The 14,895-nt window shown below is 44.2% G+C and overlaps 1 protein-coding gene across 1 annotated transcript in view; it reads left to right on the forward strand.

Moving 5' to 3' along the window:
* The first annotated feature begins 4,570 nt into the window (after positions 1-4,570).
* The window catches only part of DENND2D (DENN domain containing 2D), a 60,292-nt gene continuing 49,967 nt past the window's right edge, over positions 4,571-14,895 (forward strand). The window contains exon 1 of the mRNA XM_060231104.1: positions 4,571-4,642. Within this exon, the coding sequence (XP_060087087.1) occupies positions 4,579-4,642 (64 nt within the window). The 5' untranslated portion in view covers positions 4,571-4,578. The remainder of the gene's footprint in view (positions 4,643-14,895) is intronic.

Genomic DNA, 14,895 nt, shown 5'->3' on the forward strand with positions numbered 1-14,895 from the left:
TGAAGCATTATCTCATCATAAATATATCTAATTCTCAGATGTCACAACATCTGAGGATATTTAAATCCAGAGATGGGGAAAAAAAGATCTTTCTATAAACCTGAGAAAAGGCTGCGGGGAGGCCACATTCGAGATCATAAAGGGTCTCTCGGCCCCCGCAAAGATCACGGAGAAAACATACGAGAAGATAGTCAGACTCCTGACCGGGCACTTCTTGCCCCAGCCATCCATCATCGCCCACCGATTTCTCTTTCACAAGAGGGATCAAGGGGCGGGAGAGATGACTGTAGTCTACCTGGCCGCCCTCTGCAAACTTGCGGGGAACTGCAGCTTCGACAAGCTGGATGAAGCCCTGAGGGATCGATTCGTCTGGGGCCTCTGAGACGAAAGACTGCAGCAAAAGCTCTTCACAAGGAAGGAGCTCACCCTCCAACTCGCCTTCAACGAAGCCACTGTGTTTGAGAGAGCCACCAAAGCTTTCCACAACCTGCGAGCAGAAGCCGTCCACCAAGAGGAGATAGCGCCAGGCAACCCAGAGGAGGAGGAGGCACACCAGCTCCGTCGCCAACCAGGAATGGGGCCAAAAGCAACCAATCGGCCACGAGCAACCGAGAGACCAGCCAACACCAAGTGCGCCAGCTGTGGGGATCCACACGAGCGACGGGACTGCCCCTATCGCAACGTAGACTGCAGGAACTGTGGAAGAGTGGGCCACATAGCGTGGGGTTGCCAGGCCAAGGCCACCCGCAGATGGCAGTCCACCAACCACGACTCGACCAATGCCTACTCGACCGCATCGACTAGCCTGCAGGTAATGAACTTGCCCCTCACCACCCCCGATAAGGTCAGGGTGTCGGTCCTAATCGAGGGCGCTCCATGCCCAATGGAGCTGGATTCTGGCTCCTCCATCTCCATAATTTCGGAGGAGTCTCTAGGAAAACTTTGCCCCCGTGGCCGGCCCAGGCTGTGACCGGCTGATTTCATACTGCGGGACTTAAAAAAAAACCCATACAGATCTTGGGTTGGGCCACTGTCAGGGTAGAGTTTAAGAACTTTAGGGGCAAATTGGACATACTCGTGGTCAAATGCCAGCTCACTGCATTACTGGGGCTGGCCTGGTTTCGACCACTTGGTATTCAGATAGTGGGGGTGCAGCAGCTGCGAACAGCCCCTTTACACTTTGCAGGCAAAGCCACTCATTTTTCTTTTGTTATACTTAGAGTGCTATTGTGAAATTAAGATAATACTAATTATTTGTTATACTTAGAGTGCTATTGTGAAATTAAGATAATACTAATAAATTAAAAAATGAGCAGCATTGTGAAAAGGAATCAATTACGTACTCTTTTTCACTTTGTAGGCCAAACACAATGCTTTGGCCATTGGTGGAGAGAACAAGAAGTAAGTGATTAGGCTGTAATTCAAAAGAACAAAAGGGAATTGGTGGGAAAAGCAGAATCTTTGCTGAATGGGACTTATTTCTGAGTAACAGTAGTAAGTTTTTGCCCATTGGGATGGAATTATATGAGAAACAAGCATGGCATTTTGTGTTAGGTACAACCCATTCCAAATACATTTCTTTTAACCGTGGAAGACTAATTTTTCAGCAATACAAAAATAGCCCTAATGTAACCAGCCCCATAGCTTCATTCAATGGATAATACAAAGGTAAGTTCTACATTAACAAGAACACTTATTCTTTTGTCCCACATGAGGAGAACATGCCTGAACATATATGCTTTTTTACAGTGCAATCTTAAACTGGGTTGTACACTTTTCATTCCATTGGCGTCAATGGACTTAAAAGAGTTTCAGTCTGTTTAGGATGGCACTGCTGGTGTTAAGACCCTCATGCAGTATGCTTATGTCTGGGAAAGCTGTGTTATATGTCCAACTGAAACATACATATACAAAGTGATGAGCTAGATTCTAGTCCAGTAATACCTTAAAGACCAACAAGGTTTTCAGAGCCTGCAGCAACACCACTTAAACCCACCAGTTTTTGAATGACATGTGAACGTTGCTCTAAAGAAGAGCTGGCTAAAGCTCTTTTGCTGCCTAAGGAGAACAGTTCCTGCTGGTAAGCAGCAGTGCAGGTCCAGGAGGGATGATTGTCATGTCTTAACCCCACCCCAGCCTCTTTCCATTCTTTGCCACTGGCTGGAAACATGGTAAGCTCCAGAAGCAGAGCCTCTGTTGCTTTCCTCAGATCCAGTGAGCAGAAGCATACAACCATGGGTGTAAGCCACACCCAGGTGCCCCCTCCACTGGGAACAAGCTGAGCCCAGTGGCATGAGAATCCCCAGAAGGAAGGTGCACCTTAGACTGAGCATGGGTCAGCTGCCAGGAAAGCTGCCAGCCAGGCTTCTCACCTCCTCTTGTATAATGGCAGGCTAAGAGGAAGCAAAGGCCTCAGCTCATTGGGGCACCCCCAGCTGATGCTGCAATCTGGGTTGAAGTGGTTTAGGATGTCTGCTTTGTCCCACTCTTCTTTCTGCATGACTCTGGCACCACCCATTCCTGGTGCAGCCACACTGGTACTGGGTTTGCAGAGGGTAGCATCAATGGGACATTGTGCTGGCACCTCCCCAGATACAGTAATGAAGATGAGGAGGATTCTTATAGTGAAGTAGTATACCCCTTTTTAGTGTGCTAACTCTCTGATTTTATAATCCTGTTTTATTATGTTATTGATTGTATGCATTGTACTGCTCTGATTGATTTGGTTTTTTTAATGTGTAATCTGCCTTGGGTCTCAGAAGAACAGACTAGTAATGAAGCTAAGTAAGCAAGTAAGTAAAGATGTCAAGGATTCCTAGAGTTATGCCAGCATGGGGCTTCAGTGCATAATAAACCCTTTCCAGGCTGGCCTTAGTATTGTGTCCTAAAATTCAAATCAGCTCTGAACTGGGTTTGAAAATAAATGGGAAGGGAATGTAGTCCTTATAATATCAGAGTGATATAATATCAGGCCCCCATTCTTTAATAGCTACTTTTTGAACTACCTGAATTTTCAAACATTCGGCAACCCCTACAGTGCAGGTACAATGCAGTAGCCTATTTCGGAAGAAAATGCTGAACAATGATGTCTTGAATACTTAACAAGTTGGCATCCTTTAGTAGCTTGCTGGGGAATCATTCCAGAATGGCAGCCATGCCAGTCTGTTGCAGCAAAATTAAACGAAGGGACTTAATAAACTGGGATGAATGTTTTTAGTCTTTAAGGTGCAGGTGGATTTTTGCTCTGGTATAGTCTCCTTATCAGAACTATTCCTGAATTTGATTTGGAAAGTTTCAAATCGCCGGAAAAGCCTAAAAATACAGAGGGGGAAAAAAGATAGCTTAAAAACTGCAGGGATGTCATGAGTATGCAGAAACAATAAAAAGCGATTAGACAGATTCATGGAATTATAGGGTGGCTACTAGCCAAGGTGATTAAAAGGAACCTCCATACTCAGAGGCAATAAACCTCTGAATCCCGGAGCCAGAAGGCAATATTAGATGATGATGATGATGATGATGATGATATTGGATTTGTATCCCGCCCTCCACTCCGAAGAGTCTCAGAGTGGTTCACAATCTCCTTTACCTTCCTCCTCCACAACAGACACCCTGTGAGGTGGGTGGGGCTGGAGAGGGCTCTCACAGCAGCTGCCCTTTCAAGGACAACCTCTGCCAGAGCTATGGCTGACCCAAGGTCATGCTAGCAGGTGCAAGTGGAGGAGTGGGGAATCAAACGCGGTTCTCCCAGATAAGAGTCCACACATTTAACCACTACACCAAACTGGCTCTCCAGTATTAGGGGGAGGCCTTGACCTCTATGCTCTTTTGTTCAACGTGTAGAGGAACTGATTGGCCATTGTGTGACAGTGTGAGACAGGATATTGAGACCATGTTGACCACTGGTCTGATCCAGCAAGGCTCTTCTTAAATTCTTAAACATAGACAAATGTCACATGAAACCTTTTATTCCCAGTAAGGGAGAGCACATAGCAGACATATGTGTGCAATTGTCGCATGTAGCTCAGCCAGCCTTTCTCGAAAAGAAAAGAAAAAAACAACCCCCTGCCTATTCTTAAAAACAATTCATTCAACAAATGGCAAGTATAGTGTTTTGTTTTTTTAAGGCGGGACAAGCCATTGTTGTCAGCGGGGTAGTGAACCCGTTGGCTTCACCCTGGATACAGGCCGGAGGAGGTGGCGCTGAGCATGCGGGTTTGAGTGCCCGCCCAGAGAGGGGGCCCCTCTCCTCGCAGCCTCCCTTCATCCAGGTGTGCTTTCTGCCTCCTGCAGGGGCTGCTGCTTCCCTCTCATTTCTACTCTTCCTCTGCGCCGAGAAGAAGCGGAGCTCCTCCCCATGTCAGCTGAAGAAGGTCTCTCCCTGCGACCCCACAGAGCGGATCCGAGCAGCACGCGCGCCTGCCCGCCACTGCCCTCCCTCTACCCCCCCCTCCAGGTGTGAGTTCTGCATCGGCGAAAGTGAAAGTGCGGCGGGCGGGAGGCAGGAGGGAGGGAGGGGGAGGAGGAAGAAGAGACCCGGGCCGTTGCAGCCCCAGAGTGACACGGGCAGAGGCGCTGATGGCGGTGGAGGGGATCGTCCGGTTTATCCGAAGCAGCCTACGGCGGAGATCGGCTCGGAGAGGTGAGCAAAAGGGCACTGCCCTATCCCCCCCCCCCCCCAGTCAGACAGTCCGGCGCCCGTTCTCCCGCCCGCACCGTTCTTCCTATCTGACCTCCCCCGCTCCCTCTGCCCTCCTCTCTATTCAGCCCTTTGGCTGTAACAGGTCTGCTGGGGGGGGGGGGAGGAGAAGCCCCCGCTCCAGGATGGGACCCATGCTTGCAGCAAGTGTAAACTTATGGGAAACTACCAGGAAGTTTCTGGAGAAGCGAGGCACGCCTCGAGTCCGTTCCAGGCAGACTGCTGGACCGAGTGTCCGTACCACCCCCCACCCCCCCCCGTGTCCTCTGCGGGAAATTCAGCAGAACTCGGACACTGGAAAGTCCCGCGTCCTCATGCCCTTCCCCTATGTGGAAATGATAATGGTCACTTCCGAAATGACCACCGGAGCAGTGGGATGAGAATGAATGAAAATCGCAGACAGCTGTTATTTAAAAAGAGAAGGAAAAAGGGGATGTAGGGCTGCGATCACCCACACTAAAGAATGCACTTTCAATCCACTTTCACTGCACTTTCCAACTGGATTTTGCTAGTTCACGTAGTAAAATCCAGTTGGAAAGTGCATTGAAAGTGCATTATTTCGTGTGTGTGACTGCAGCCGTAGACTGAAGATCATTGAGGGCACATTTCATCAGGGTACATGGTCAAGATCCATTAACCTGGATTAGCTCGCTCGCTATTCGCCTGACCTACTCACAGGGCAGTAAAATTCTTGCTGTCATTCTAATGCATCTCATTCCAATCCAGGTTAATGTTCTTCCCTGTAAGTACCCAAACTGGTGTTATTGTGTATTTATATCACAATATACAAATGCTTTTAAAATAATTTTCTCCCTTTCAATGCATGCTGCTGGATTCAGTGGTGATTCCTGTTCAGGTGAGTGCATACCATCCCACGTAAAGGAATGGTGCGGTTTTTACTGGAAAGAAAGCTGATTGTGATTATAAAATGATACCCCTTAAAAACAGTTATAATACTTTAGGTTTTTAATTACTGTACACAACATTTAAGATGAATTTAAGATGGCTTCCCCCCTTTTTTCCCTTGACACTCATGTGGGGGGGGCAGTATTGCTTTGAAGTCAATAGGGTCGATTCTAGGTAGATTAATCCAAAGTAAAATGGGCTGTGGTAAAATACACTGTGCTTCCTGTAAAGTGATTTCAGTCCTGCTTGGGGGGTGGAAAAGTCATGTGTATTTTAAATGGTACCTGAATACAGAATAAGGAGAAACCCAAAAATCACAAGGCCATCACCTCTGTGCACTGGTGTGCAGAGGACTTTTGTGTTTGTGTGAAGGGGAAAGAGAGAATAATTTGGTGCACGTTGAATTTTTCCACCTTTCGTGTCCATTTTACTGCTTGATGAATGGCAGTTAATCCCTTTGCATGGTGGTTTCCAAAGTACACGTTATGGAGCTTGTTCTTCACTCATTCACCAGGCTGATACAAGCCTTGATGTGATATAAGACCAGGATCATCTCCTCTCCCCTGCCACACAAGTGATGCAGGTGTTCCAGGACGAGATCTAATCATTTGGGCTCTTGTCCAGAGAAATCCATCCCCTTCTTAAAATGTGGTGTGTGGGGGTGTGTGTGCAGACTGGGCATTCATATGATTGGGCACCTTTACCCATGAGGTTATTTCTTGGGGAAGGAAGGAGCGTTCTTGCTTCATCATTATGCAGAGTGTCTGTCTAGTAAAAAGTCTATACTATGTCCACAGCTCCTGTAGCTCTGCAAGCCTTATGAATAGTGTGAATGTCTATAATGTTCAGGATGATACTACTATAATAGAATAAAATGTTGGGGACCTCTGCACCGGACAGTATTACTGTTGTGTATTACATGAACAAAGACAAATTCTACTGATATATCCCTGTAATAATAACTTGGGGAGCATAATCAATAGTTGTAGGTGGGTGCCTCAATAATTTAGCTGGCAGCTGAGCATGAGCAAATGCCCCTTTGTACTCAGGTGTATCCAGGACCTCTTGCTGTAGCAAATATCAGAACCCGCAAACTCGCCCTATGCCTGACAAGAAAACAAATAAGACAAAAGGAATTCTTGAGACTGGAGGGAGAGTAATTTGCTACTTTGTTTAAGGTGTTCAATTCTTTTGTCTACAGCTACTGGCTCTTTGTCCTTATTGTCTCCAAGACCCACAAAAGCTATTGTGAAGAGAATAGTTGTCCTTTGCAGTCTCATACAATTGTTACAAACAAGACTTGCACCCTGAACTAAGAATGCAATCAGTTATCTTCATGTATTGTATTTTAGGCATGTCCCTTTTTTGTGTGTGTACAACTAAAAATATAATGTGTGAAGGTGAGCAAGTTGTAACATACAGCTGCACTCATTGAGGAGATCAGCAAATGGTCTGGTTTGGCCTGAAACAGAGGGCTTAATAACCCCTTTACAACTTGCTTTTTTTTGCAGTCAAAGAAAAAGTCCCCATTCAGTATCACTTATACACATGCTCCAATATTTGAAGTAATGCATACTGAGCTGGTTTTCACAGGGATATAAATGTCAGCTTGGAAGCTGGCTCAGTGGACTCTACTGGTAGTTAGGTTGCTGTACAGCTGTTCCGTCTCCACCCACACATTGATATTGAGGCCTCACACATGATCCAGAATAAGCATTCATACTCTAAAGCTCTCATTATTTACAGAGTCACCTGCCTAAGGCAAACAAGAAAGGGGTTTCCTTTGATACCTTGTGCCTGGAAAACTCCACCTTTTTCTCCTCAGGCTGCTGACTCTAGCTATCAGTGCAAGTTGACTCTGCCTTGTGCAATTTTTGGCAGGAATTAGAAGGGCCTCTTTGCAATGTAAAATGGATCTGTTTCCACATGATATTGGTTCTTCTCCCCATGGCCCATAGGCACAGATTTCCACTTCCTTGCTGTTCCAGAGACAGAGCAAGTCATTCCTAGGCAAGGGTAAAGCTTTGGATGCAACTGCATTAAAACGTTTGGTGAGCCAGGAGTCAGCATACCACAAGGAAGCCAGCAGTGATGCTCCATGGAATACCTAAAAGCGTCCATTTGTGTCAAGCCTATAAAGGCTCTGGGAAAAGCTCAAGGAATCTGTATGAAAAAGATGTCATGCTTTGCAGGACTGCATTGTGTTTTTAGTTTGGATTCTGGTATCTAAATTAGACAGTATTTGAACTTGCTGCCAAGGCACAGAACGGTGCAGGAAATATCAGCAAAAATGGCAGGATGGTTGCTAAATTATTGGAGTCTGTGACTTTCACTGACTTCCTTGTTGAAATATACATGAAGAAGAAGAGGAGGTTGGATTTATACCCCACCCTTCACTTGGAGTCTCAGAGCAGCTTACAGTCTTCTTTCCCTCCCCACAACAGACACCCTGTGAGGTAGATGGGGCTGAGAGAGCTCTGGCAGGAAAAGAACAGCTCTGATGAAGTTATGACTGACCCAAGGTCACTCCAGCAGGTGCCTGTGGAGGAGTGGGGAATCAAACCTGGTTCTCCCAGATAAGAGTCTGCACTTAACCACTACATCAAACTGGATCTGAAGGAAGTGTGTTCATCTGAGTTCCAGGAATCAATTTATTGCATCATGTCGCATCCCTTCCCAGATCCTCTTAGACCTTGCCAGTGTTTGGCTTCACTGAAGCTGGCTATCAGTGGTCATATGAAGAAGAAGCAGCTGTGTCAATGTAGAACAATTTATGTATCAATCCAAACTATTTGACTACTCTGAAATATCGAGTGATTTTCAAGTAAAATGATTTGGGGATTACATTGGCAAATTGGTATGGACATCACAAAGCAGTGTTATATCCAGTTGAATTCACAATGAATGCACAGTAAAGATGCGCTAGCAGCCTGACAGTCCAGCCTAGCCCAGTCTTATAACAGCTTGGAAGCTAAGCAGGGTTGGTCACAGTCCAGTTCCAGTACAAAAAGAATGTCTGTATGCAAATAAGCATTTAGGCATGAATTAATTATACCTTTGGATGAATCTTCATGGCAGCAGTCAGATAATGAGCTACTGATATGGTAACAGCCTTATCTCTGCCAGATAGCAAATATAGCAAGTGGTAATCATGTGATCATACTGGAAAGTGTGAAATCAATGGAGAAATAATATAAGATCATATGGAAAAATATAACCACTAAATAAAAAATGGGAAAGTATTTTCCATCTTCACATTTCCACATGGGCAGACTCTCTGTTCAGTTGGTCTACTAGAATCAGCCAAATAATTTATTACGAAGTAAAGGCATTATGTCTGGCCAAAAAGAAAAAGCCTTTGAATGGCTGGAATAATTAAGAATGTTGAATAATCTGGAAGCAATGGAAAAGATGGGGTGCTCAGTCTCCAGAAGGAGGGTGCTCATTTCCTTCTGGCATCATTACATAACTCCAGATAGTACCTTTGTTCTAGGTAAGTAAGATCAGGGCTATTTTGTAGAAAAAGCCCAGCAGGGAGTAATTTGCATATTAGGCCACACACCCCTGACACCAAGCCAGCCATATCTGTGTTCCTGTGTATTCTTGCTCAAAAAGGAAAAAAAACCCTGAGTAAGCTATTCATAACTAGAAGGAGATGTGAAGGAAAACTTGGGTAGGAATCCACAGGCTTAAGAGTCTGTCACCAACTAGCTGCCTTTGGCCAAGAAGTCACAAAAGGATCAAGCTCAATCCATTTTAAAAGATCAGGAAGAAAATCTTGGTCCAGTAGAAAAACTCTGAATTTCACCATGGCTTTCTATGCTAACAAGTCATCCAGTACTTGGATGGAAGACCACAAAGGAAGGCCAGAGTTACTATGCAGAGGAAGGAAGACAATTGGACACCAAGTCTCCTCTGCTGATTTCTTGCCATAAAAGCCTCATGTTCCTGGAATCACCTTGGATGGGTTGCAGCTTGACAGCACACAGTTAATTAAAAGTGTAGTTCAGACAAGTCTTAAAAGAAGTGAGAAGACTTAAGAATGTGATACTAATTTTAAGGAAATATATATTGCACAGCTTCTAAGCATCATTGTCAAGTTCTTGTAAGTGGCTGACTTAAAAAGCCCTGCAGGACAATCTTCTCCCTCAAAAATACAAATAAATTGTCTGGGCCTGAGTAAAACAATTTAATTTTAAAACTACCTGAGGAAATTACATTTAAAAAAACTGATTTAACTTTTCCCCCAATAGAAAGGTTATCAAAGGAAGCCAAATTTCATTTTTGTAATATTGAGGAAGACAACTTTAGCTTCTGAAAGCTATTTTCTGAAAGCTGAAATGAATATAAATCATGATTCTCTAAAGAAAACATGTATCAAAAGAACTGGAAGGAAGATTAGAGTCTGATGTTCTCCTGCATTTTTATATTAGCTTCACACACCTAGGTGGTGTATACTACAGAAAATTTTTGCTCCAGTGAGTGTTAACTTCTGGATGTGTTTTTATTTTCATAGGGGAGTTATGTTGTTGTAAGAACTTGATACCAGCTGTTAATGGCCTCAAGGGTTAATCATAGAAAGTACATATTTCTAGAAGGGATCTGATGCAACTGTGGTTATTCTGTGGAAATACAGGCATTAATTCATAGGGTCACCATAAGTCGGAAGTGACTTGATGACACATGACACACACACAGATATCTAGTTTGGAAAAAGATCGTTTCTGCTCCATCTCCTCTTCTGCTGCAGTTTGCTCTTGATGTGTTCCTTGAACTTACTGTTCTGAATAGACTTTCTTTAAGCAAGTGGAGAAAACTATAGCTGCATCCAGGGGTGGAATTCTAGCAGGAGCTCCTTTGCATATTAAGCCACACACCCCAATGTAGCCAATTCTCCAAGAGCTTACAAAAAGAGCCTTGTAAACTCTTGGAGAATTGGCTACATCAGGAGTGTGTGGCCTAATATGCAAAGGAGTTCCTGCTAGAATTCCACCCCTGGCTGTATCCATGATCTAGATCTAAACCCCATCCCTTGCTGCAGAGTTGTTGCCAGAACTGCTGTAACAAATGTCACACTTGTTGCTGTTTGCTCTGTTTCCTTTCTGGGTGCAGTTGAAGCTAATTTACTTCCTGGGTGTTGTTAATCCTTCATTCTAGCACGCAACCTCTCTGATGCAACTGTGGTTATTCTTTTCTGTTGCGCTGGAGATTGGACTCAATGAACCTTGACAGTTTTGCTGCTGTGATACTACCTCTCGTAGCAAGCAGACTTCTGCTCAGAAAGCTGTAAAGCTTCAAGAGCCAATGTCAAAGATTTTTATCACATAGGTGCAAGTCATCTGACTAGATGACGCAAACGTCTTGTATTAACTCTGAGCATTCCTGCACTGCATTTCTGAAGAAAGAAACAACCCTTTTATGGAGAATGGTGAGGCACTTAAGAATTATGTTCCTAAAGTCTTGGCTATTTTCCCCTGTCCTACACAAATTCAGCATTAAAATGTATTTACTTACGGTAATTTATACCTGTTTCCTCTCCAGTGAAGACTCAAAGTGGCTTTCACCATTCTCTGCTTTTCCATTTTATCTTCACAATAGCCATGGGAGGTAAGTTGAGCTGAGAGTGTATGAAGGGCCTAGCAAGATTCCATGGCAGAGTGGTGATTCAAACCTGGGTCTCCCAGATTCTCTTCTGCCATTCTAACCTCCATGCCATACTGGTTCTCAAAAGATCAAGTAGGTTAGAGAATTTTCCCTACTAAGAAAATCCCAAACAAATTAGGGCATTTTTAGTTTAGAAAAGTGAAAACTGAATGACAGGTTCCTCTGATTGCTCTTCTGTGTGTGTTGGGAATGAGGATGCACTTGCCTTTCCTCTGAACAGCCACACAGGGTTTAATGAGCAGGTGTTCATACAGATGATTTTGTAATAAAATCCAGGAATTGGCCATGTGATGTATAAGTATATATGCCCAGTTAAGCCCCTTAGCCCAGGGGCAGATATTTAGAAGTATGTGCTGCGTGCAGGCATGCCCTTGCATGCATAGGGGAGGGAGCCAATCCAGCTTGAAAGGTTTATAAAATTATGCATAGTGTAGAGAAGGCAGGTGTACTCCTGGTACACCAAGGTCACGATGAAATTGATCAGCAGTAGATTGGAGACAGGAAAAGTGTGTATTTGCAGTATTTAAATATTTTGCTGTCACATAGTAAGCTTCACTTTAGATGGCTTTAAAAGGGTATCATACAAATTGATTGTGGATAAAGCTATTGATGGCTATTAGCCATAGTAGCTAAATGAAATCTCTAGGTTCAGAGGAAGCATGCCACTGGATGTCACTTGCTGGGTGGCAGTAGTAGAGGGCACCAATCTTCTTGTTGCCTTGCTTGTGGGTTTCCCAGAGACATCTGGTAGGCCAGTCTGGGACTGAGGATGTTGGAAGAAATTATGTCATCCCACAGAACTCCATTGCTTTTTTATATCCTGTCTTTCCTTCAAGGAATTCAGGGCAGTATACATAGTTCTTTTTCCCCACAACACCCTGTGAGGTAGATTAGGTTGAGAGTGTATGACAGGCCCAAGGTCACCCATGGTGAGTTTCACAGTTGATATTTGAGCATGAAATTCTAATCTGACACCTTGCCAGTCTGCCACACTAACTCTTACACTCCGTGCCATTTGGGGGTAGATGTACTACTATACCAAATGTAGATTAATAGGCTTTTAGAGCTACCCAATGCAAAGCACCCCAATATTGTTCCAGTAACATTAGAAGAAGAAGATATTGGATTTATATCCCGCCCTCCACTCTGAAGAGTCTCAGAGCGGCTCACAATCTCCTTTACCTTCCTCCCCCACAACAGACACCCTGTGAGGTGGGTGGGGCTGGAGAGGGCTCTCACAGCAGCTGCCCTTTCAAGGACAGCGTCTGCCAGAGCTATGGCTGACCCAATGCCATTCCAGCAGGTGCAAGTGGAGGAGTGGGGAATCAAACCCGGTTCTCCCAGATAAGAGTCTGCACACTTAACCACTACACCAAACTGGCTGACAAAGCCAGTGCAAGTGGGAAGAATATGAACGATCCCAGGTTCTCAACACTGTTCACTATGGAAAAGTGGTGCTTTTGGGAAGAAGTAGCCAGATACCAGGCATTACAGTGGTGGGCACCAGCATGTTGGGGGTCACAGGGTCACAGGCTTTGGGACTATGCTTGTGGTTTGAGTGCATCAAGCAGCAAATAAATAGAAGTACCATTAAGACTGGAAGGAGCAGAAAGGAGATGGGAACGTTGTGTGAGTCAGTCTGGATTTTCTGATATCTAGTTCTGTTTGTATAAAGCTCAGTGTTTCAGATAGTTGCTTTGCATAACTTCTCATTTCATTGACTTTGTTACATTGTACTGGCAGTCTCTAGAGACGTGCTCATTTTCTTCCTTGCCTGGTAGGCACCTGAATCATGCTGCAACTTTTTTTCTCTCTGCTCTTTTCTTGCAGCACACACTTCAGCTGGGAAGTCATGAGATAATGGGTGGTTAAGTAGTAGATGATATGTAGCTCCTTAATTAGAATAGATTGCCTCCAGGCTGTTCCAGTCTACAACGGTATGTCTCTAAATTAATTCTCAGCAGTGTTCCTTTCAGTTGATACTAGTGTGTGTCTTAAGAAAACTGCTAGTCTGAGCCCTATGCACGAAGACGCTGCCTCCTGTATCTCTGCATGAATAACTGTTCTGCCCTTGGCTATTTCTGATCAGCTTCTTCTGCCCTGGTTACTGTGCTAGGCTTGTCTCCTTCCAATCAGGAGATATTTTTAAGTTGGTGACTTGGTGGCTTCTCTTTTGCATCCTAAAGGTATATTTTCAGGGGGAAAAATGAAATGTGACTCCAAGTTAATTTTTTAAAAAAGTGTCAGCTATCAAACTGTTATATGCAGATAAAGAAGTGTGATGAAATGTGATGAATACAGATAAGCTTTGTGAGAGGAATAATAATAATTATAACAATGTTATCCAGTATTTAGCACTTATAGGGAAAAAACGCATTCTTTCAGAAATCCTTACATTTTCTCTGTAAGGTAAGAGAATTCTGGTACTCCCATATTTTTATGTTTATAATTCTCTGAGTGGATTTAAGGCTGAACTAAGGTCTGAATAAGGGAGGTAAAGCTCACAGTTTATAACACTATTTTAGACTTCTTGGAGATGTGTTCCAAGGGATATAATTACAAGGACCCAATGAGGCAGTTACTGTGCCATCTGAGTCAAAAGATGTAGGTGGGTAATCATCTAGATTCAGAGCTTTCACAGCACCCACATTTTATTTGGAGCTGAGTTTAGATGCTACTTGAAGCGATGAGCATGTTTGTTAGAATGCACTGTCATATAGAGAAACTGATATTCAGAATCAGCCCTTGTCGTTCATGGTTTCAATGAGTATCGTTAAATATCAGCCTCTGAGGCAGGAGGGTGCATTCAGAACACATATTCACAATCCAAAATTGGCAAAATCACCTTGTGGTCATTTTACCACACAAAAAAGGAACATATTGATTAGATCTCTGAAACTTTTAGAACCTCAGGTGGAGGTTCCAATTTAGCTGATGCTAGTGTCAAAACACAGATTATGTAGAACCAAAAACCCACTGCATTCTATAAAAATCAAACCACCTGTATGAATTGGCCAGAAGTGGAGGTGTTTTATTCAATAGGCAATCAAAGCCACCATTCGGGGCCCACCACCAGGCAATAGTAATGCCCATTTTAATGGCAATACTTCCAGCTATTCCAGTTGCTTATTCCTTCTCCTGGTGGGGGAACATGAATAGGATGCACCATCAGTCACTGCTGCAGCTGCATGCATGCTGGCCAATGGGAGTCTGGGGGTGAGATGTATTTTAAAAGGTTCACAATCACATCTCCTTGTTGCTTTGCCAGGCAGATATGCAACTGTTTTGTTACTGCAGAGCCAGGCAGCTGAGAACTCAGGCCTTGCCATGCATTAGCAGCAGACAACATAAGCCCAGGGCCAAGTCATACAGCACAGCAGCTGACTGGGCACTATAGAGGCAAGCACTAGGGATGGATATTGCCTATGGTTGCCAGCCTCCAGGTAGCACCTGGAGATTTCCTGCTATTACAGTTGCTTTCCACACAACAAAGATTAATTCCTCTGGAGAAATGGCTGCTTTGGAGAGTGGACACTGTGGTATTTTGCCCTGCTGATGTCCCTTGCATCCCAAAACCTGGCCATCTCTCAAATCTCCAGGTATTTCCCAATCTTTTCCTTTATTAA

This window comes from Heteronotia binoei, chromosome 2 (genome assembly GCF_032191835.1).
Source record: "Heteronotia binoei isolate CCM8104 ecotype False Entrance Well chromosome 2, APGP_CSIRO_Hbin_v1, whole genome shotgun sequence".
Taxonomy (NCBI): domain Eukaryota; kingdom Metazoa; phylum Chordata; class Lepidosauria; order Squamata; family Gekkonidae; genus Heteronotia; species Heteronotia binoei.